The 24,722-nt window shown below is 39.9% G+C and overlaps 1 protein-coding gene across 5 annotated transcripts in view; it reads left to right on the forward strand.

Moving 5' to 3' along the window:
- Window positions 1-2,793: 2,793 nt before the first annotated feature.
- CEP70 (centrosomal protein 70) overlaps window positions 2,794-24,722 on the forward strand; it is a 69,848-nt gene continuing 47,919 nt past the window's right edge. Inside the window, exons 1-8 of one of the 5 annotated variants that reach the window (XM_042956319.1) lie at window positions 2,800-2,915; window positions 5,053-5,155; window positions 15,506-15,596; window positions 16,030-16,053; window positions 17,821-17,945; window positions 20,357-20,447; window positions 20,571-20,694; window positions 21,039-21,219. In XM_042956319.1, coding sequence (XP_042812253.1) covers window positions 17,931-17,945; window positions 20,357-20,447; window positions 20,571-20,694; window positions 21,039-21,219 — 411 coding nt within the window. In that variant the 5' untranslated portion in view covers window positions 2,800-2,915; window positions 5,053-5,155; window positions 15,506-15,596; window positions 16,030-16,053; window positions 17,821-17,930. Of the gene's footprint in view, window positions 2,916-5,052; window positions 5,156-15,505; window positions 15,597-16,029; window positions 16,054-17,820; window positions 17,946-20,356; window positions 20,448-20,570; window positions 20,695-21,038; window positions 21,220-24,722 lie in introns of those variants that run through there. The other 4 variants (XM_042956322.1, XM_042956317.1, XM_042956320.1 and 1 more) reach the window with 4 other exon arrangements.

The following is a 24,722-nucleotide window of genomic DNA, read 5'->3' on the forward strand; positions in this document are numbered from 1 at the left end:
GTAAAAGATACTGGTGATTATGCATCTAGCATCCATTGTCCTCTTGACCCTTACAGGATGCCAGTTTTACTCACATAGCCATACCTCCACCTTGCAATTTATGTGACTCAATGACCACCCACCCATGTCAATTCCAATTATGGTAACCCTTTTCCCCTTCCAGAAACTAGGCTTACTCCGTCTTCACATTTGCTAGACAGATATTGATTGGGAAGCAGCGTATGGGCCTGTGAGACCTAATTGACTCAAAAAAACTGGATGGAAAGATAATAGATAGAAAAAAAAAGTATAGGGTCCTGATTGCTCCTGGTAGACATCTGGAAAATCACTTTAGTAGGAAATTGAAACCTACCATGTTTACAGCAGGGCAGAGAGCCTGGTAACAATTGGGTCCTTGATAACTTGTTGAACCATTGAGTTCACCAGCCTTAAAGTCTGTTTTGCCTGTGGACCTTCTGTTATGTGAGATAATAAATTTCCTTATTTTTTAAGTAAACAGTTTGAATTGGGTTTTCTATTATCTGAGGCCAAAATGATCCCAATGGACCTGTGATATTTGGTTTCCTGGCTACAGTTAAGGCAGCTACACTCAGAAGAATGGAAAAATCACCCTATTGTCTTGGAAAAGGCAAGCAGTGGGACTTTGTTTCAAGGGTTGAAGATGAAAATCTATTTATTAACTATTGCTAGTGTGAATAGGCAGGTAAGGAAAGGGGTTGGGTGGCAGGGGTGAGAACATGTTTGCATGGAGCAGACCCAGAGCTCAAACTCATAATGGCCCCAGCTGCCTAGAAGAGGGGTGAATATGGGCCTGAAAGTATTGTACCCTAAAAGCTATGACCCTGAGACTTCCTTGTGAGACACATTATGATTAATACCTTCTGTTGGGGATCCTTGTTGGCCCCTGTGGGACCTGCAACACCACAGACCTGGTAACTACAGATCGTCAAACAGCGACACCATGTGGCTGTAATGTGCAACGACTATATCGGGCAGATGAGACTCCAAGCCTTCCCTTCAGGTGTGTGGAAGTTGTATTTTCTACTAGGAATTTTTGGATCACTTAACCCGCTATGAGTTTTTGAAAATGGTAGTAAGGGACCTATTTGTAGATTCTGAACTTATTATTTTGGGAATAGAATATTGAGGTGATTTCATTTTGTGGGGAAAAAAAGCTGTGATCATGTTTGTACATGGTGGAGCTGTTCCTACAGGTTAAAAAAGTTTTGTTTGTTTTTTTTTAATTTGAGAGAGAGTTCACGCGGGTGGGGGAAAGGGGAAGAGTGGGGAGAGAATCTTAAGCAGGCTCCGCATGGAGCCTGACACAGGGCTCGATCCTACCATCCTGGGATCATGACCTGAGCTGAAATTAAGAATCTGATGCTCAACCGACTGGCCTTTCGGTTTTTATCTACAGTCTCAAGATGCATGAAAATTAGGCCTAAAGATAACCAAACAAAAACATTTCCATTTTATTACCTCTTTGAAAACTTGTCTATGGTTTCCCATCGCCCCCTGGATAAAGTCCCAACTTTTTAGCACACTTGTCAAGGCGTTCCTCCTCCCCATCTCCAGTGATGCAACATACTACTCAGTTTTGTCAGAAAGCTCTCAGTAAGTTCCATTATATTTGTAAAAGCTTTGGGAGTTAGGTTTTAAGCGAGAGCAGATATGAGCGGTCCCGAAGGGGCCCAGGTTTAAATGACAAAAAATAATAATAAGGCTTACTGTGCACTTGTAACCTGAGCATTATAATAATGTGCTTTGGAGTTATCTTATTTAATTTGCACAGGAAGTTTTCTCTGTCTTTCCTTTGTATTGCTGGGGAACTCCTACCATTCAGAGCCATTTCTCTAGGTTTGCAGTTGAGATTGGCTGCACATTGGAATCACCTGGGGAGAGACTACCGACAAACTATGACACCTGAATCCCACCCTGGAGATTCTGATTTAAGCGGTCTGGGGCTTGAGCACCAAGTTTTCAAAGCTCCCCGGGAGATTCTAAAATGCAGCCAGGTAGGAAGACTTCAGTAACCGATTTAGGTAATGCTTCTCTTTCCCTTCTGCGCCCTACACAAAATCCTCGGATTATACCTATCATACTGTATCTGAATTTCAGAGCATATATCCATCTCCCTAACTAAATTTTGAGCATCTCCTTTTGTCCACCTCTGCATTTCTGGAGCCTGATGTAGGGCCTGACGCTTCGTGGGGATTTGAAAATGCTGAATACAAGGGTAAAATGTCATTAACAAACACGTACGGGGGTTCTCCAAATGCCAGGTGCTGCTGTGCTCAGCCAGGTCTGTAACCTGGAGAACAGGCTGACTAGTCCTGCAGCAAGAGTTCGCAGTCACGGCTTAACTGTGTGTATGGAGGGCAGCGTGCCTTGGCCACCTCGCCCCGGCCTCACTTTCACCAACTGCCTTAAGTATGTATTTCTGCGGTCTCCCGGACAAATGAGTTTCCAGGTGGCTGCGACCAGCACCTGCGACGCCAGAAAATGTTGAAAGAGCAATGAAGGTGCGCCTTAAGTATGTATTTCTGCGGTCTCCCGGACAAATGAGTTTCCAGGTGGCTGCGACCAGCACCTGCGACGCCAGAAAATGTTGAAAGAGCAATGAAGGTGCGCAGGCGCAGACCGCAAGCGCGGCGCACTCTGGTCTACACGAATATAAGCCCCGCCTCCAGCTGCGAAGCCAACCGGGCCCTGGGCCCGCCTAGCCTCCCCCGGTTGCCGGAGGAAACAGCTAGCGGCGTTCGGAGGCGTAGCCGAGGCCCGCCCCTCACCGCGCTCCAGTTCGATTGGCTGGTCTCCCAAGGCGCGGTAACGGTCGCGGAGGCGGGGCCGGAGAGGGCTGAGCCGAGCCGGGCCGGGCCGGGCGCGCTGCTGGTGGGAGGCCGCGGCTGAGGAAGGTGAGTGGCTTAGGGGTATCGCGGAGGCATCGGTCGGAGCCCCTCCCGAAAGCACCGCTGAGATCGGCCGCCGCTGGTGCCGCCGAGTGGCCAGACCGACCCTTGTCAGGTCCCCCCAGAAAGCACACCAGTCACAAGTATACCAGTATAAGGACAAACGTGGTTCGAGCCCTGGCTCCCCGGCCCTTGCCGTCTTTGGCTGCTCATTTAACGTCTCCGCGCTTCAGCTTCTTCATTCGTAGCCTACAGCTGGTAATTCTTGCCTTACGTGGTGGTTGAGAAGGTAAAGTGAGGCACTAAGTGTAAGGCTTAGATTGATACTGGCGCGGGTATTGATACCTGGCGGATCCGGGTTGCGGATAAGTCCTAGGTAATTTCCTCCATCTACACGAGTGGGCCAGGGCCGACCCGCTTCACTTGTCAGTGTCAGGTGTCTGAGAAGGGAGCAAAAGGAGAATACAAGAAGGGGTAGGTGAGTGGAACGGTTCGTTATGCTCGTTCCAGGTTGGGAGGACCGCTGCCTCCCTGCGGAGTCTAATTTGATTCTGTTAAGAAAATTAGGTGGAAATGTCAGAAGGCTGAGATCCGTCACCTAGGGACCACACAGGAAAGGTTTTTACTACCACTTATTCTCTGACCATAATAATATTAAGCAGTGTGCAGGCATTACCCATATTGGTTCCAGTCTTCTGCATGAGTTTGTTTTTACTTTCTGTATTGCCAAGTGCACTCCGGCCTCCCTCCCCTACCCGCCCTACCCCCCCCCCCCCCGCCCTACCCCCCGCCCCTTGAGGAAGAGGTGGCTGACTAGGGTTTTGTCCACAGCTTCTGCTTCAAAGGAGGGAGAGGTGTGTTCTGGCCCTTTGTGTACCTTCTTCTGGGGCCGAATGATTGGGTGGAGATGACATCCAATCCCCACTCCCATTTCCTTATTTGTGGTAGATTCACTCCTTCCTAAGAAAATTAAGCAGCATGTTGGCATGTTTTTGGAGTAGAGACCAGAGACTTACAAAGCATTTATCTAATACTGTATTTAATAGAGACCAGAGACTTCGAAAGCATTACGTGTTGCATTTATTGCAGTAATGTGAGATATTTGCTTTTGAGAAAGCTAATTACAGATTTTGACGTGACTCAATTGAGAAAGAATCATTACAGGCCATGGTTTGTTATTTACAGCTTTTCCCCCCAAAAGGGGTGAAAAACAAGTACATTTAACAAAAAATTTTTTTAATGTGTATTTTTGAGAGAGAGAGAGAGAGAGAGAGAATGAACAGGGGAGGAGCAGAGAGATAGGGAGACACAGAATCAGAAGCAGGCTCCAGGTTCTGAGCTGTCAGCACAGAGCCCGACGCGGGGCTCAAACTCACAAACTGGGAGATCATGACCTGAGCCGAAGTCGGACGCTTAACGGACTGAGCCACCCAGGCGCCCCTAAAAACAATTGTATTTCAATGGACAGTGCTTATTAGTGGGGCTTCAGACGTATGAAGGGTAAGTTAGCAAAGGGCTCTTGGAAACCTGGACAGTGCCAGAAGGTACAACTATGCTTTGCTTCTCTGCATTTGGCTTCTTATGCCGTGTACAAACCAATTCCTATCCTGCCTTCCCTAATCCCACAGTCTTTCTTTAGGTGTGTTATGACACTGAATAAAGCTATAGCTTCTGCTTTGGCCTTTGGGAAGCATTTGGTCTCTACCTGTGACTCAAGGTTCCAGGTCTATGTCCTGTCACAGCTTCTAATGGGGGAAAAGGCTGGTGCAAATATCAGCACATTATCGTGGGCCTCTGAAAAGGAGGGCTTGGTCACAGTGGAACTGAGGGGATCGTTTTTCTTCCTGACTTTGCCTTTTGTGGTTAGTGCTATTTGTCCATCTGAAAGTGCTTCATTTTAGTACGCTTGCAAATGAGAATGTTCTACCCTTGCGGCCAGAGGTCAGAATTAATGATAGGTGGTGATAGATTTGGACTCTCAGCTAAGGTGGCAGCATCGGAGTCCATCAGCTGTGGCTTCAGTTGTTCCCCCTTCAGTAGTTACCGGTACCATGGATACTTGCTTTGGGAATAACACAGGACTGTTCGTACTAGAAGGTCAAACATTTTAAGATTTTGGTTTTTTTATCTTTTTGAAATCTAGATGAAGATCCAGTTTCGGACGTGAGACTCACTGGGTGATCATTTCATTGAGATCAACTTGAACGACCAGGTGAAAAGCGCAAGAAGGACGTGCTATGACTGAGGTATGTCTGCTGTGACAGATAACTCTGGATGTTGGGAGGCCATGGAGAAGACCTGTTATTTATTGAATACGGTAATAGATACATTGCATATATTTCCTTTTGATCTCCTGATAATCTGGTCAGGTAGATATTTGAAACTCAGGTAAGGAAACTAAAGCCCAGAGAGGTTAAGTAACTACACTAACTCACATAGCTGGTCACCAACTCTAATCACCACCTCTGTTTTGCTATGAACCAGGTGCTGTTCTATTTTATTTCTATATTAACTCTCCTGATCTCCGTAACAACCCTATGAGCTAAGTACTTTGATTATACTCATTGTATGAAAATGAGATTGAGGGGGGGCACCTGGCTGGCTCAGTCGGTTAAGCATCCTACTTCAGCTTAGGTCATGATCTCAAGATTTGTGAGTTAGAGCCCAGCTTCGGGCTCTGTGCTGACAGCTCAGAGCCTGGAGCCTCCTTCAGATTCTGTGTCTCCCTCTCTCTCTTCCCCTCCCCCTCTCTCAAAAATAAACATTAAAAAAAATTAAAAAAAAGAAAATGAGATTGAGGCACAGAGGTATTACTGCTTTCTTGGCTGTGTGGCAGAGTCCACGGTTTGAACCCAGGTAGCCTGGCTACCGAGGTATACCAGCTTTCTTTGGTTCATGTTTTGTTGCTTTTGTTTTTATTATTAGGAAAATTCTTTTATTATAAAATGAATTTTTATTATGAAGTCAAACAGAAAAGAACACAGGCCAAATGTGTAACTTAATGAATTATTTTTTAAAGTTATTATTTATTATTTTGAGAGAGCGAGAGAGCACGCATGTGCATGAATAGGAGGGGCAGAGAGAGAGAGCGAGAGAGAGAGAAAGAATCCCAAGTAGGCTCTTAGCTGACAGAGCTCAGTCTCAACACGGGGCTCAGTCACATGAACTATGAGATTATGACCTGAACCGAAATCATTAACAGACTGAGCTTCCCAGGCACCCCTAAAATTCGGTAATTTTATTAGGATGTGTCTTCTGGGTCAGTATTGTCAAGTATGTGATAGACTCTTTGCATGTGTAATTTCATATGTATATATTCTTTTCATTTCAGGAAAGCTTTTTTTTTTTTTAAACAGCTTTGTTGAGATATATGTGATATATAATCTGCATATATTTAAAGTGTACTATTTGAGAGGCGCCTGGGTGGCCCAGTCGTTTGGCCGTCTGACTCTTGATTTCGGTTTAGGTCATGATCTCATGGTTTCGTGAGATCAAGCCGCGTGTCTGGCTTCACCCTGACAGTGTGGAGCCTGCTTGGGATTCTCTCTCTCCTCCTTTCTCTGACCCTCCGCCACTAACACATGCATGTGCGTGCTCTCTCTCTCTCTCTCTCTCTCTCTCAAAATAAATAAACTTCAAAAATGAAATAAAACTGTAGTCTCCCCTTCGTCATCTCCCTTTATGAAAACAAAATAAAGTGTAGTATTTGATAAGTTTTGACATACATATACACCTGTGAAACCATCACACAATTAGGATTGTGAATCTATCACCCCTAAAATTCCCTTGTTCCCCTTGGTAATCCATTTTTCTAGCCTCTCATTCCCCTAGCCACCATTGATCTACATTCTGTCAGTGTAGATTAGTTTTTGTTTCCTAGAATTTTATATAAATGGATTCAAACAGTATGTAGTCTTTATTTGTCTGGCTTCTTTCCCTCAGCATAAGTATTTTCAGGTTCATCTGTGTTGTTGCATGTATCAATAGTTTATTCCTTTTTATTGTTGAGCGATTCCATTGTATGCTTTTACCAGTTTTTGTATCCATTCAGCTATTGATTGGCATTTGAGTTGTTTCCAGTTCCTGGGTATTACAAGGACTTTTATACATAGGACTTGTGTAGTCACATGCTTTCATTTCTATTGGGTAAATGCCTAGGAATGGAACGGCTGGGTCTTAGGTGTCTATTTAACCTTTTCAGAAACTGCCAAAGTGTTATCCAAAGTAATTGTCCTAGGCGCACCTTGGGTGGCTCAGTTGGTTAAGTGTCCAGCTTCAACTAGGGTCATGATCTTAGGTTTGTGAGTTCGAGCCCCACGTCAAGACTGACCGCTCAGAGCCTGGAGCCTGCTTTGGATTCTGTGTCTCCTCTCTGTGTCCTTACCCTGCTCACGCTCTCTCTCTGTCTCAAAAATAAATAAACATTAAAAATAAAAACTGATTGTCCTATTTTACATGCCCATCAGCAGTGTATCAGAGTTCCATTTCCTTCCTATTCTCATAAACACTAGTATAGTTAGTCTTAGCCATTTAAATAGGTGTATTGTGGTTTCACCTTGTGGGTTTTAAAAATTTTATTTCCAGTGTAGTTAACGTACAGTGTTACATTAGTTCCAGGTTTACAATATAGTGATTCAACAGTTACACATATTACTCAGTGCTCGTCAAGTTAAGTGTACTTTTAATCCCCTTTACCTTTTACTCTCCCCCCCCCCTCCCGCCCCCCCCCCCAACCAACCTCACCTCTGGGAACCATCTGTTTGTTCTCTATAGGTAAGAGTCTGTTTTTTTTTTTGGTTTGTCTCTCTTTTTTTTTTTTCCTTTGCTTGTTTATTTTGTTTCTTAAGTTCTATATACGAGTGAGTTCATATGGTATCTTTATTTCTCTGACTTATTTCACTTAGCATTATACCTACTAGGTTCATCCATGTTGTTGCAAATGGCAAGATTTTATTCACTTTTAATGGCCAACCAATATTCCATTAAATATATATACCACCTTTTCTTTATCCATTCATCTTACTTGGGCTGGTTCCATAGTTTCGCTATTGTAAATAATGCTGCTATAGATATAGGGGTGCATATATCCCTTAAAACTAGTGTTTTCATATTCTTTGGATAAATACTCAGTAGTGTGATTACTGAATCATGGGGTAGTGCTGTTTTTAATTTTCTGAGGAATCACCATACTGTCTTTCATGGTGGCTGCACCAGTTTGCATTCCCACCAAAGTGCACAAGTGTTCCTTTATCTCCGTATCCTCACCAACACTTGTTTGAGTTTTTTATTTTAGCTATTCTGAGAGGTGTGAAGTGATGTCTCATTGTGGTTTTGATTTGCATTTCCCTGATGATGAGTGAAACTGAGCATGTTTTTATGTGTCGGTTGGCTGTCAGTATGTCATCTTTGGAGAAATGTCTGTTGGTGTCTTCTGCCCATTTTTTACTCGGATTATTTGTTTATGAGTGTTTCATAAATGCTTTATATATTTTGGACACTAACCCTTTACCAGAGAGATCACCTGCAAATATCTTCTCCCATTAAGTAGGTCGGTTGTTTCCTTTGCTGTACAGAAGCTTTTTATTTTGATATAGTCCAAATAGTTTATTTTTGCTTTTGTTTCCCTTAGCTCAGGAGACCTATCTGGAAAGACTATGGCCAATGTCAGAGAAATTAATGCCTGTGCTTGTCTAGGATTTTTTGGTTTCAGGTCTCACATTTAGGTCCTTTACCCTTTAATCCATTCTGAGTGTATTTTTGTGGATGGTGTAAGAAAGTGGTCTAGGTTTCACTCTTTTGCATGTACCTGTCCCATTTTTCCCACACCATTTATTGAAGACACTCCCTTTTTCACATTGCATAGCCTTGCCTTCTTTGTGAAAGATTGATTGACCATATAACTACAGGTTTATTGCTGGATTTTCTACTCCATTCCATTGATCTATGTGTTTTTGTGCTAGTACTATACTGTTTTGTTGACTACAGCTTTGTAATATAACTTGAAGTATGGAATTGTGACACCTTCAGTTTTGTTTTTCTTTTTCAAGATTGCTTTGGCTATTCGGGGTCTTTTGCAGTTCCATACAAATTTTAAGATTGTTCTAGTTCTGTGAAAAGTGCTGTTGGTATTTCCATAGGGATTGCATTAAACCTGTGGATTGCCTTGGGTAGTGTAGACATTTTAACAATATTTGTTCTCCCACTCCATGAGCATGGAATATCTTTCCGTTTCTTTGTGTTGTCTTCAGTGTCTTTCATCTGACAAGAGTTTTCAGGGTCAGGTCTTTCATTTGCTTAGTTAAGTTTATTTCTAGGTTTTTTATTATTTTTGATGTAATTGTAAATGGGGTTGTTTTCTTCATTTCTCTATCTGCTGCTTCATTATTAGCATATAGAAATGTAATGGATTTCTTTATAGTGATTTTTGTATCCTGCGACTACTGAATTCATCTATGAGTTCTAGTAATTTTTTGGTGGAGTCGCTAGGGTTTTCTATTGATAATATCATATTAGCTGGAAATAGTGAAATTTTTACTTCTTTGTTACCAATTTGGATGCTTTTTTATTTCTTTTTGTTGACTGATTGCTTTGGGTAGGACTTCTCATACTATGTTGAATAAAAGTGGTGAGAGTGGACATCCTTATTCTTCCTGACTTTAGAGGAGAAGCTCTCAGTTTTTTCCCATTGAGTATGCTGTTAGCTATGGGTTTTTCATATATGGCCTTTATTATGTTGAGGAATATGTTCCCTCTAAACCTACTTTGTTGAGAGTTGTTATCATGAATGGATGTTGTACTTTGTCAAATGCCTTTTCTGCATCTATTGACCATGTGGTTTTCATCCTTTCTCTTGTTGATGTGGTATATCACATTGATTTGTGAATATTGAACTACCCTTGCATCCCAGGAATAAATCTCACTTTATTTTGGTGAATGTTTTTTTTTTTAATGTTTGTTTATTTATTTTTGAGAGACAGAGTAGGGGAGGGGCAGAAAGAGAGGGAAATAGAGGATCCTAAGCAGGCTCCGTGCTGTCAGCTCAGAGCCTGATGCAGGGCTTGAACTCAAGAACCGTGAGATCATGACCTGGGCCGAAATCAAGAGTCAGACACTTAACCAACTGAGGCACTGAGACGCCCCTATTTTTTTTTTTTTTTTATTTTATTTTATTTTTTAATTTTTTTAACATTTATTTATTTTTGAGACAGAGAGAGACAGAGCATGAACGTGGGAGGGCAGAGAGAGAGGGAGACACACAATCAGAAGCAGGCTCCAGGCTCTGAGCTGTCAGCCCAGAGCCCGACGCGGGGCTCGAACTCATAGACCGTGAGATCATGACCTGTGCTGAAGTCGGAAGCTCAACCGACTGAGCCACCCAGGCGCCCCTATTTTTTTTTTTTTTAATTCACTCTGTCACCCTATGTGTTTTGATTGATTTTAGTCCATTTATATTCAAAATATTTATTGATATGTCTTTATTGCCATTTTGTTACTTGTTTTGTGCTTGTTTTTGTAGTTTTTCTCTGATCTTCTCTTGTTCTCTTTCATGGTTTGTTGACTTTCTTTGATATACTTGGCTTCCTTTTTCTTTATCCTTTGCATATTTATTACTGGATTCTGGTTTATGGTTACCATTAGATTTGTATATAATGTCTTCTGTATATAGTAGTCTATATTAGGTTGATGTTTGCTTAAGTTTGAACTCATTGTTTACTCCTCCCCATGTTTTAAGTATACAGTGTTATATTTTACATCCTTTTATTAATCCCTTGAATTGTTTTTACAGAAATATTCATTTTTACTCCTTTTGTATTTTTTACTTTTCATACTCTTTCATTTCCACTCAGAGTCGTGTTTATTTGGTGTAGGGCTGGTTTAGTGGTCATGAACTTCTTTAGTTTTGATTCGTTTGAGAAAGTCTTCATTTTTCCTTCTTTTGTGAATTATAGCCTTGCTGGATAGACTATTCTTGGCTGCATATTTTCCCTTCCAGCACTTTGAATATATCATGCCACTCCCTTCTGGCATGCAGTTTCTACTGAAAAACTTGCTGAAAGCCTTGCAGGGTTTCCCTTGTATGTAAGTATCTTCTTTTCTCTTGCTGATTTAAAAATTTTTCTTTATCACTACTTTTTGCCCTTTTAATTACTATGTGTCTTGGTGTGGATCTTCTCAGATTGAATTTTTGGGGAAATCTCTGTGCCTCATGGATCTGGATATCTGTTTCCTTCCCCACATTAGTGAAGTTTCACCTGTTATGTTTTCAAATAAATTTTCTGCCCCCCTTTCTCTCTCTTCTTCTTGGATCCCTGTAATGTGAATATTATTGTGCTTGATGGAGTCACTGAGTGCCCTGACTGTTCTCAATCTGCATATTGTGTTTTTCTCTCATTTGCTCAGCTTGGTTACTTCCATTACTCCATTACTTCCAGGTCATTAATTTGTTCCTCTGTTTTCTCTAGCCTGCTATTTATTCCATTTAGTGTATTTCTAATTTCATTTATTGAGTTCTTTATCTCTGAAGATGTTTGGTGGTTCTGTTTTGTTTTTGTTTTTGTTTTTTTTTTCCTGTCTTTATTAAGGGTCTCACTGATGTCCTTCACTGTTCTCAAGTCCAGTGAGTATCTTCATTACTTTAAATTCTCTCTCAGGGATCTTATCTTATATCTGTTTCACTTAGGTCTTTTGCTGTGGTTTGGTCCTGTTCTTTCATTTGGAACATATTTTCTGTCTCCTCATTTTGTCTGACTCTGTGTCTGTTTCTTTCTGTTTGGAAAGTCAGCTATATCTCTTGCTCTTGAGGTAATGGTCTTATGAAGAAAAGGTCTTGTAGTGTCATGTAGTGCAGTGTCCCCTGTTCTCTAGGACCTGGTGCTTCAGGGAGTGTCTCCTGTGTGTGTTGAGCGTGCTTTGCTGTTGAGTCCTGATTGCTTTTTCCTTCAATCTCATTGTTTGCAAAGGCTCTCTTTGCCTCTTGTGGGCAGCGTTTGGTCCCTCACCAGGTTGGGCGTTTTTTAACAAGGTGTGTGGTGCTCTGCTTGTGAAATGAGTCCTGCCACTGCTGCTGCTGTAGTCGAGGTCCTGCAAAACCCACAGATTGGGACATGTGCTGGTGAGGTTTGCACTGGTGTTCTGGGGGAGGGGACCCTCAGTGCTGGGACTGAGGCAAGCATGACTGGGAGGGGCGGATCCACTCAAGTTTGGTATGGGGGAGCGGTGCTGGTGTAAGCAGGTTAAGTGGTGAGTGTTAACACCTGCATTGTTTCTGCTGAAAAATTAGCTGATAGCCTTATGGGGTTTTTCTTGTATGTAACTGTTAACTTCTGGTGCTTTTATTTATTTTTTTTAAAGTTTATTTATTTTGAGAGAGAGAAAACATGAGTAGGAGAGAGGCAGAGAGAGAGGGAGAGAGGGAGAGAGGGAGATGGAGGGAGGGAGGGAGGGAGGGAGGGAGGGAGGGAGGGAGAGAGAGAATCCCAAGCAGGCACCATGCTGTCAGTGTGGAGCCAGATGTGTGGCTTGATCCCATGAACTGTGAGATCATGACCTGAATCGAAATTAAGAGTCAGAAGCTTAACCAACTCACCCACCCAGGTGTCCCATTTTAGTGTATTAAAATTTTATTTATTATTACTTTTTGTCATTTGAACTATTACGTATCTGGTGTGGACTTCCTTGAGTCCACTTTGTTAGGGGCTTTCTGTGCCATGGTTAGATGCTTTTTCTGCATCAATTTAGATGATCATGTGGTTTATCCTTTATTCCATTAATGCAGTCCATTACGTTAATTGTTTTTCATATGTTGAACTATTATTACATTTCAGGAATAACTCCCACTTGGTTGTGGGATTCTTTTAATATGCTGTTGAATTTGGTTTACCAGTATTTCGTTGAGGATAATTGCATCAATGTGCATAAGGAATGTTGGTCTTTAGTTTTCTTGTATTGTCTTCATCTGGCTTCAGTATTAGAATAATGCTAGCCTTTAAGAATGAATTAGGGGTTGGGGCGCCTGGGTGGCTCAGTCGGTTGAGCATCTGACTTTGGCTCAGGTCATGATCTTTTGGTTCACGTCAGGCTCTGCGCAGACGGCTCAGAGCCTAGAGTTTACTTTGAATTCTGTGTCTCCCTCTCTCTCTGTCCCTTCCCCACTGATGATCTGTCTCTCTCTCAAAATAACTATTTAAAAAAAATGAAAAAAAAAGAATGAATTAGGGGTGCTTGGGTGGCTCAGTCGGTTAAGCATCTGACTCTTGATTTTGGTTCAGGTCATGATCTCACAGTGAGATCAAGCCCATGAGATCAAGCCCAGTGTCAGAATCTGTGCCGAGCATGGAGCCTGCTTGAGAATCTCTCTCTCTCTCTCTCTCTCTCTCTCTCTCTCTCTCTCTCTCTCCCTGTGTGTGTGTGTGTGTGTGTGTGTGTCTGTCTCTCTTCTCTCTCTCTCTAAACAAACAAATAAATAAATACACATTAAAAAAAGAATGAATTAGGAAGTATTTATTCCCTTCTCTTCAGTATTGGAAAAGTTAGAGAATAATTGGTGTTAGTTCTTTAAATGTTTGGTAGAATTCTTCAGTGAAGCCATCATTTCCAAGGCTTTGCTTTGTTGGGATTTTTCCCCTAAGTTTGTTTATTTTGAGAGAGAGAGAGAGAACTAACACAACCAGTAGAGGAGCAGAGAGAGAGAGGGAGAGAGAGAATCCCAAGCAGGCTCTACACTGTCAATACAGAGCCTGATACAGGGCTCAAACCCAGGAACTGTGAGGTCATGCCCTCAGCCAAAATCAAGAGTTGAATGCTTAACCGACTGAGCCACCCAGGTGGCCCTGTTGGGAGATTTTTGATTACTGAATCAATCTTCATGTAAATTATAGGTCTATTCAGATTTTCTGTTTCTTTGTATTGCTCTCTTAGAATTTTTATTTCTGTATAATTGTGATTAATGTCCCCACTTTCATTTATGATTTTAGTACTTTGAGTCTTCTCTCTTTTTTTCTGTCCATTTAGCTACAGGTTTGCCTATTTTGCTGATTTTTTTTTTTTCAAATAACTTTTTATTTCAGTGATTTTCCTCTATTGCTTTCCTTTACCCCAGCTCTAATCCTTATTATTTCCTTTCTTTTGCTAGCTTTTTGTTCTTTTTCTAGTTCCTTAAGTTGTAAAGTTAGGTTGTTAATTTGAGGTGGTTCTTTTTTTTTAATGTTTATTTTTGAGAGAGAGAGAGAGAGAGAGCAAGCGAGCATAAGCAGGGGAGGGGCAGAGAGAGAGGGAGACACAGAATCTGAAGCAGGCTCCAGGCTCTGAGCTGTCGGCACAGAGCCTGACTTGGGGCTCAAACCCACGAACTGCGAGATCATGACCTGAGCTGAAGTCAGATGCTCAACTGGCTGAGCCAGCCAGGTACCCCTGTTCTTGTTTTTTAATGTAAATGTTTATAACTATAAATTTCTCCCTTAGCGCTGCTTTCACTGAGTCCCATAAATTTTGGTATGTTCTATTTTTGTCCCCCCCCCCCGCCTTTTTTTTTTTTTTTTTTTTAACCTATTTTTGATACACACAGTGTGGAGCTTGAACTCACAATCCTGAGATCGAGAGCTGCATGCTGTACCAACTGAGCCAGCCAGGTTCCCCAAATTTAGTGTATTTTATTCAGCTTTCTTACTTGACTTTAGAGACAGAGCTGCCTACTCTATCGTTACCAAAAGTAGACTACCTATCTCATGAAATTTAGTCTTTTTTTTTAAACACTTTTATTTATTTTTTATTTTTTTTAATGTTTTTATTTTTGAGACACAGAGAGACAGAGCATGAGCAGGGGAGGGGCAGAGAGAGAGAGGGAGACACAGAATCTGAAGCAGGCTCCAGGCTCTGAGCTGTCAGCACAGAGCCCTATGCGGGGCTCGAACTCACGGACTGTGAGATCATGACCTGAATTGAAGTCGGACACTCATCCGACTGAGCCATCCAGGTGCCCCTCATGAAATTTAGTCTTAAATCTAGACATACTTATGTAAAACAACTTGTATGAAATAATGATCTGAGTAATTTGTAGAAAAAAATCTAAGCTAATATATGATGGTAAGATTAGTTTTGTTTAGCATACTTTTATTTAGTTTTTTAATGTTTATTTTTGAGAGAGAGAGAAACAGTGAGAGCAGGGGAGGGGCAGAGAGAGAGGGAGACACAGAATCCACAGTAGGCTCCAGGCTCTGAGCTGTCAGCACAGAGCCCGACGCAGGGCCGGAACTCACGAACCTTGAGATCATGACCTGAGCTGAAGTCGGATGCTTAACCGACTGAGCCACCCAGGCGCCCCTAGCATACTTTTATATAACAATAAGTACTACTAATCTATAAGTTTTTATATGCCAGGTTCTTGTTCTAAGTACTTTCTACATGTTGTATGACTTAATTTAATCTATGAGGTATATTACTGTGTTGTCTTTTACAAATGAAGAAAAAAATGCTCAAAGATGTTAATGAATTTGTCTTTGTCATATAATTTAATAGTTAAACTAGTAGTCACTCAGTGACTACTTCAGTAGTCACCATCTGACTCTGAATGCTGAACCTCTATACTTTATTCTTTATAGTGCTACAAGAACATTTAACAAGAGGACCTAATCTAGTCATGGGATCAGGGGAGATTTCCCTGAAGAAAGAAATCTGAGCCAGGATCTGAAGGTCAAGTATGAGTTAACTAAGTGAAGAACAGGCTAAGAGTAGCCAGGCCTTGAATATGGAGAGGAATGACATTTTGAAGATTTGAAAGAGGTCCAGTGTAGTAGTTAGGAAGCTTGTCAGAATATGTAGCTTCTCACTCTTGGGAGGATTATCTTACATCCTTATTTCTGATCTCCAAGGATGTATTCTTCCCACTTTAAAATTCTGGCTGGCTCTTTTTTTTTTTTTCCTTTTATTTTTTTAATTTACATCCAAGTTAGTTACCATATAGTACAACAATGATTTCAGGAGTAGATTCCTTAATGCCCCTTACCCATTTAGCCCACCCCCTTTCCCACAACCCCTCTAGTAACCCTCTGTTTCTTGTCCATATTTAAGAGTCTCTTATGTTTTCTCTCCCTCCCCTGGCCGACTCTTGATGGTGATACAACAGGATGAACATAGTACCACCTCTGAGGTATTCCTGCCAGAAAATACTGAACCTGAATTTAATAAAGTCTCTAGATGTACAGTTTACAAGAAATATAGGGGGTAGAGATATATGTTAAATGACAAGAATACAGTAAGCCAAATCTGAAATAGGGGTAGTTTTACAGGATAGATGACCTATTTTTTCAACAAATAAATGCATGTCAAAAGAGAAAGGAGGGGGGATGGGACTGTTACAGATGAGAAAAAACTTTAGAGGCCTACATATGGACCTTCTTTGGATCCTGATTTGGAAAATAAAAAGACATTTTTTTAAAACATGGGTTTATTATATTTTTTTATGTATTTCTGAAAATTTTTCTAACGAAAAGTTTAAAAACTAGCTGAAAGGTTTGTAAAGGCAGGAGGGATTAACATAGTGGGTGATTGAGTTGGTAAAAGAGACCAAAGTTGATGTCCAGCAGCAAAAGTGGCAGAATTTGAAAATTTATAACATGTTACTGAGTTTATCTGAAACTGGAAAGCTACACCCTGTAGACACATAAGGGTGATTGGTAAATTGTCTAGTTAAGGGTGATTGGTAAATTGTCTAGTTGGATTTCATTATCTGAAGCAGACCTAGAAGGGTAGAATTGTGCTTTGGAAGAAATACGACCTGGTAGCAAGGAGGCTTGCTTCTTTCCTAATCAATCTTGAGAAGATCATTTCACCAGATGGTTACCAGTATATGCTACACTGGTATAACTCTCCCGTATGCCTCCCTGCCAGCTATAAACAGCTAGAGATTTGGGATCAAACAATTTCCAAGGTCCTCTCAAGGTCTAAAAGTTCATGATGCTAATGAATGTGTGTGATTGTGCCTCTGGAAAGGAGGAATTCTACCTATATATCAACCAATACAAGAAAATTTTTTCCTATAGGATGATAGAGTCTTAGAAAACAAGAGGAAGTGATGGTAGGGTAGAGTAAATAAAAACTTTTTTGTCTCCCAAACAGAACCCTTCGCTGCTAGCTTCTGATCTATTTAGAAATAAAGACCACCTAAGAAAGTGGCACTGCATTTACCCTTGGCATTAGTCATGTGAATTGTTAGACTGACGTGTAACTTTCGGCCAGGCACATTTCTTTCAGTTTTGGGGAATCAGCTTACAAAAGATAACTTCATCAGCAGCATGTGCTTCGTACATTAGCTAGTTAATTGTGTGTATGTGTGTGTGTGTCAAACCTCAAAATGTTTTATTTCTAGAAGAGAACATCATAAGATCAGGCTTATTCTTTTTTTACATTGATTTTTTTTTTTTTTTTTTAATTTTAAGCAATCTCTACACCCAATGTGGGTCTTGAACTCAGGACCCAGAGATCAAGAGTTGCATGCTCTTCTGAGCCACCCAGGCATCCCCAAATTAGGGTTTATTCTAATCATTCTTTTGTTTTTTTAATTTTTATTTGAAAAATGTTTGTTTTTGAGAGACAGAGACACAGCATGAGCAGGGGAGGGGCAGAGGGAGAGGGAGATAAAGAATCCAAAGCAGGCTCCAGGCTCTGAGCTGTCAGTACAGAGCCTGTTAGGGGCTCAAACTCACGAACTGTGATGTGAGATCATGATTTGAGCTGAAGTTGAACACTTAACCAACTGAGCCACCCAGGTGCCCCTATTCTAATCATTCTTAAAATCAGTTTTCTGACAAGTCATATGACTTTTGACACAGGAATGGCTTAAATTGCCAAAGAGTTATTGGTTCTTTGAAGTATAATTTCCTTTAACACCTATTGCATTTTTTCTTTTCTAATTTAGGCAACTCCAGTATTTTTTACTGCCAATCTACTTCTTCGGATTTTACTTAAGATACCAAATCTCCAGCAGCCCCTAAAGCCTAGGAGTCTAGTAAATCATCAAACAGACTCATGACTGAAAAACAGGTAAACTTAAAATATTTGAAGCCAGTGTTTCGTGAAGTACGTGCCAAAGAATACTGCATTTACAAATGTGAAAAATCTTTCTTAAAAGGGTTCTGTAATAACTTTGGGAAATGTTGGGTTAAAGATTATTTAATGATTTTGTTATTGTAAGACTTCACAATACTGTCCAAAGAGAGACTTTAGTATACAGTATTTCCTACTTATTTCACATTAGTCTCAGGAACAGTTCTTTAGTGTTCCGTACCACATACTTTAGAAAATGCCATTCTTTTTCTTTTTTTTTTTTTTTTTTTTTTTAAGAAAATGCCATTCTTACCTCTTTTCAGAATTTGCAGTTATTCTTTCCATTAAAAGAGGTATCCAGGAACAATATGTATAATTTGATCATTTAAAATGTGTGGCATTATTTACAGAGTACTTTGTTTTTGTGAGTCATAGTAGACATCCACTGAGATGCCCACCCAGAACTTTTGGCTCCTAAACATATCTTTTTTTTTTTTTTTTTTTTTTTTTATGTTTATTTTTGAGAGAGACCGAGACAGAGCTTGAGTGGGGAAGGGGCAGACAGAGAGGGAGACACAGAATCGAAAGCAGGCTCCAGGCTCTGAGCTGTCAGCACAGAGCCCGACACGGGGCTGGAACTCAAGGACTGTGAGATGATGACCTGAGCCAAAGTCAGACATTCAACCAACTGAGCCACCCAGGCGCCCCTAAAACCGATATGTTTAATAATTTAAATTCTGGGTCATGAATCTTTGTGACCAGAAGACCTTAAAAAATAAGAAGGGAAAAGATTGTGGGAGGGCGGAGAAGTACAGAAAGGATAGAGAAGAGGAGGAAAGCAGTCAAAAGGAAAGATTTGGCACTGTTATTGATAATGCTATCATAGTTAGGGTAATTTGTTCCTTTTTTGTTTTGAGAAATTTCTTTAATATCTAGAGGGATTTGGTTATGGAGACTAATCCATTTATGTGTATTTTGTCTGTTGCCTAAATTATTAATCTTTAAGCTATTAAAATATTTAATACTATTCCACCAATGAAAACTATTGTAGAAATTCTATTTTTTCAAGCATTTTAACATTAAAAATTCACTCAAATTACCTTTTTAAATATACTTTAGTAACTTAAATGTTTGTTTATTTTGGGAGAGAGAGAGAGAGAGCGCGCGCGAGTGAGCAAGGGAGCGGCAGAGAGAGGGGGAGAGAGAATCCCAAGCAGGCTCCATGCTGTAAGCACAGAGCCTGATTCAGGGCTTGATCTCACAAATGATGAGATCATGACCTGAGCTGAAATCAAGAGTTGGACACTTAACTGACTGAGCCACCCAGGCACCCCTACTTTAATAACTTAAAAAGCAAGTAAATCACCTCATACAGTGATTCCAAATTGATCATTGGATTTACATCAAAAGACTGTTATAAACTGTTAATGTCATGCATATAAATGTATAATTAAAAAATCTCTTTTCATTCTTTTTTAAAGTTTTTTTAATGGTTATTTACTTTTGAGAGAGAGTGTGAGCAGGGGAAGGGCAGAGAGAGAGGGGGAGACACAGAATTTGAAACAAGCTCCAGGCTCTGAGCTGTCAGCGCAGAGGCTGAAGTGGGGCCTGAACCCACAAACTGTGAGATCATGACCTGAGCCGAAGTCAGATGCTTAGTTGACTGAGCCACCCAGATGCCCCATGCTCTTTTCATTCTCATCTGTATTGTATGTTCTTAATTACCTTTTTCTTCCCATTATTATGTTTTTATTTACATACTCTAGAAAGTCAGGGTTCCCCTCTCAGGTTTGTGTTGTAAATACATATTTAAGAATGAGGGATACAAAGCTTGAGAGTATCTTTCAGAGTGATTCTACTAGAATCAGTTACCTAGATGGACAGACTCCTTTTTATAATTAGACCTTGTCTATTATACAAGGGACTATTAAATTATTGGCTTTGACCAGTCAGATTTAAAAAAAAATTTTTGTGACCCTACTTATTGATACTTGTTTCTGAGTGACTCAAATTTAATTTACTATTCAGTTAATATGACCTAATTTGCAGCTGTTTCTTTTGAGTAGAGCCTGGTCCAGTTCAGTTAAACAAAAAAACTCAGGTCTATTTGGTTCACTGAAATTACAAGGTATTTTTTTGTTGGTGTTTTTGTTTTACTCTATCCATTAAGGCCTTATGTATGAGTATTCTGGAATTATATAATTATTTATGCTCATTTGCATTCTTTATAGTCTGCTAATTTTGCCAGAAATAAGTTTAATTTTACTTACTATATGTACATAAAAATTCATATTAAAAAACTTTGGAGAAAAAGTTCCATTATTCTAAAGACAAGGAAATTATGTTCAAGAGGGTGTTTGTTTTCTCTATATGTTAAAGTTGATTCTTTTCTCTCTTTGTAATCGTAGCAGGAAGAAGCAGAATGGGAAAGCATAAATGTGCTTTTGATGATGCATGGCTTAAAACCTTTATTACTAGTCAAAAGAACTGATCTTAAAGGTAATCAGATCCTATTCTTGCTCATTATGGTAAAAAATGTCTTTTTCCTTTCAAAACTTTTTATCCTAAAAATTTTTTTTTGCTTTTTATTTTTATTATCTGTGTTACATTCCATAAATGTAGATTTCATCATTTTTGATAAACAGTCGTCACAGAAGATGAGGCAGAATTTGAAAACATTGATGGAAGAAACAACACGTCAGCAGAACATGATCCAGGAGCTCATAGAAACTAATCAGCAGCTTAAGTAAGAAAATGGAAAAATGTTTCTTTTGAATTGTTTGTATATAAGTGATATATGCATTCTAAAAATAATTGCCTTGAAAAGAATCCAGACCTTTAATTTTCTATTTTGACTAAATGTTAAGTTTAAATATTTTTATATTTTAATATTTTTAATAGATAATTCTTTCAGTAATAGCTTAGCTTAGGTGTGTAATAGTGTCCTATATTTCTTATATTGGTTTGTGTTACATGATGGAAATTTTAAGAATGCAAAGAAATTTTAGAAATTCATTATGTTGTTAGATGGGTATGTTTGTTGATGTGATTTAACTTTTATAACTAAGGGAAGGAATTGTGTGTTATTAGAAATGAACTTCAGCTAGAACAGAGCCGAGCAGCCGATCAGGAACAACGAGCTAATGACTTGGAACAAATTATGGAGTGTGTGAAATCCAAAATTGGTGAATTGGAGGATGAATCCATAAATAGGGTTAGCCAGCAACAGAATAAAATAAAAGATCTTCAAAAGGAGCATAAAGCTTTACAGGTATTAATTGTGTTTTCTTACATGATAATATTAAAACGGCTCATTAAGGTCACAGGTGACCTCTGTGTTGTTGCTTAATTCAGTGGACTTTATCTTATTGACCTATCACTGTTGCCTTCTTAAAATTCTTTCTTTATTTGGTTTCCAGAATGTCCTCTCCTCTGGTTTTCCTTTTGGTCATTCTTCAGTTCCTTTGCTGGTTCTTATCTCTCTATCCTCTTAGTGCTGGGACTCCCCAGTACTCATTTCTTAGATCTTTTATATTTCCTATATATTCTGACTCAGATGTTCAGTCTAATTCATAGCATAAATTCATTTGTAATTTAAATCTGTAGCCCAGGCATCTTCCCTTAGTTCCAGACTGATACCTTGCAGCCTATTTGATATCTCTACTGGATGTCTAATAGATATCTAGAATTTTAAGTGTCTAAAAATGTATTCCTGGATTTCTTCCCAAAACTTTTAATTTTTTTTTTTAGTCTCCACTCCGGTCCAAGTCACCTTCATTTCTCTTCTACCCCTCTGTTGGTCTCTCTTGTTTCCACCCTTGACTTTTTCAGTGTCTTTTTGAACATAGTAACTCAGAAGCCCCTAATGGCTTTCCTTTTTCTTTAGAGGAGAATCAAAAAGTCTTACCATGGCCTCTAAGGTCCTACATATGTGGCTACCTGTTACTTTCTGATTTCATCTAGTGTACTCCTTGCTTATTTCTACTCCAGCCACACTCATGTTCTTGTTCTTCCTTGAACATTTTCCTTGATTATCCTCACTTCAGGGCCTTTGTACATTTTGTTCTTTCTTTTCCCTTTGCCCTGCATGCTCTTCTCTCTCTCCTTTCTCAGTGTCACCAAGAGTTAGCTGCATGGCTTGTTCTCTCTGTCCTTTCTTGGATGTTACCATCTCTCAGGAATTCCTTTCTTGACTACTTTACTTACAGTTGCCAATCCCATCCACCACACTTCATACTCCTTCGTTGATTTATGTTTTATCCATAGTTCTTACTGCTGTCCAATATCCTAACATACTATATATAAACAAATAGTTTTGTTTATATATTTCCCTGTGTTAGAATGTAAGCTCCATGAAGGCAAATATTTTTGTCTATTTTGTTTAGGCTAAAAGAGTACCTATTATTAGTAGGAGTAAATTCTCAAATATTTGTTACTGAATTAAATTTATGTAATGTTTTTATGGAATATCCTTTGTGATTATTATAAGTTGTTTGGTTACTTTTCTTTTTATAAAAATAGCAGTATTTTAACACCGAATGCTTAATTTCCCAATTTTAAGAAATCGTTACTTTATTAAAAAATTTTTTTTTATTTTTTATTTATTTTTGAGAGCGAGATAAAGAGCGTGAGCCGGGGAGGGGCAGAAAGAGAGGGAGACAGAGAAACTGAAGCAGGCTCCAACTGTCAGCGCAGAGCCCGATGCAGGGCTCAAACTTACAAACTGTGAGATCATGACCTGAGTCGAAGTCAGACGCTCAAGCGACCAAGCCACCCAGGCGCCCCTATTTTATTTTATTTTTAACTGTTTATTTATTTATTTTGAGAGAGAGCACATGGGCGAGTGCAGGGAGGGGAAGAGAGAGAGGGAGAGAGGAATCCCAAGTAGGCTCCAAGCCCAGTGCTGAGCCCCATACAGGGCTCATGAGATCACGACCTGAGCCATAATCAAAAGTTGGCTGCTTAACCGACTGAGCTACCCAAGCACCCCTATTTGAGAGTCTCTTATGGTTTCCTCCCTCTCTGTTTTTATCTTCCTTTGTTTTTCCTTCCCTTTTGTTGCTTAAATTCCACATGTGAGTGAAATCATATGATGTTGGTCTTTCTCTGACTTATTTCGCTTAGCATAATACATTCTAGTTCCATCCACATTTTTGCAAATGGCAGGATTTCATTCTTTTTGATCACCAAGTAATATTCCATTGTATATATATACCATATCTTTATTCATCAGTTGACGGACATTTTGGCTCCTTTCATAATTTGGCTATTGTTGATAGCGCTGCTATAAACACTGTGCTACACATGCCCCTTCGAATCAGCATTTTTGTATCCTAGTAGTGTAATTGCACTAATTTTTGAGGAACCTCCCTACTGTTTGCCAGAGTGGCTGTACCGGTTTGCATTCTCACCAACAATGCAAAAGAGATCCTCTTTCTCCGCATCCTTGCCAACATCTGTTGTTGCCTGAGTTGTTAACGTTAGTCATTATGACAGGTGTAAGGTGGTATCTCATTGTGATCTTGATCTTTATTGTACTTGTTGATGTTGATCTTTTTTGTACTTGGGCTGATTTGTGCCCCAGTATGTACTCTATTCTGGAGAATGTATCATGCGTGCTTGTGAAGAATGTGTATTCCAATGCTTTAGGATGAAATGTTCTGAATGTATGTAAAGTCCATCTAGTCCAGTGTATTATTCAAGCCATTGTTTCCTTGGTTTTCTGTTTAGATGATCTGTCCATTGCTGTAAGTGGGGGTGTTGAAGTCCCCTACTATTATGGTATCATTATCACTGAGTTTCTGTATGTTTGTGATTGGTTTATATGTTTGGGTGCTCCACATTGGCATAGATGTTTATAATTGTTAGGTCTTCTTGGTGGATAGACCCCTTAATTATGCTATAAAGCCCTTCTTCATCTTGTTACAATGTTTATTTTAAAATCTAGATTGTCTAAGTATGGCTACTCCATGATAGATGGTTCTCCATCCCATTACTTTCAATCTGAAGGTGTCTTTGGGTCTAAAATGGGTCTCTTGTAAACAGGATATAGATGGATCTTGTTTCCTTATCCATTTTCTTACCCTCTGTCTTTTGATTGGAGCGTTGAGTCCATTGACATTTAGAGTGAGTACTGAAAGATACTAATTATTGCCATTGTGTTGCATATAGAGTTGGGAGTTTCTGGTGGTGGTCTGTAGACCTAAACTTTTTTAAAGTCAGCAAGACATGCAGAATACATTACTGGGTTATATGTACTAAAATCTAAATAGGGAGGAAAGAGATAGGAAGGAAATGGACATTTCATGTGGCACAGGCTATTAAAATTGTTCTTGGTGGGAGATTGTGTGCTGTGTGAATGGAGGTCTAGTTCTTGGGTTCCCCATGAAAGATTTATATAAGAATCCGCACTCCAATAAAGACAGCCAGAAGAAAGTAGCAAGCACAAAGCAGTTTATTAAATAGGACAATATGCTGTCAAGATGGGACAGCGGGCAGGCCCAAGGTGGCAATGGCACTGGAGTTAGGGCTATCTTTTCTTTTTATGGTTGCATAGGTTACGGGTAGTGGCTAGAGTGGTCTCTGACTGAGGTTTCTAGTCATTTAAGGGACTCCTCCAATAGGGAGGGGAAGTTTTTGGTCCTACAGGGTGCTTGCCAGAACTGTCATGGCTGTTTTCCCTCACGGGAGTGAGGGGTACTGAAACTGCAGTTAAAATATAGTATAATGAAGTTCTAGGTTATTGCAGGCCACAGACTCACAAGGAGAGCACCT

Source organism: Panthera tigris, chromosome C2 (assembly GCF_018350195.1).
Source record: "Panthera tigris isolate Pti1 chromosome C2, P.tigris_Pti1_mat1.1, whole genome shotgun sequence".
In the NCBI taxonomy this organism is placed as follows: domain Eukaryota; kingdom Metazoa; phylum Chordata; class Mammalia; order Carnivora; family Felidae; genus Panthera; species Panthera tigris.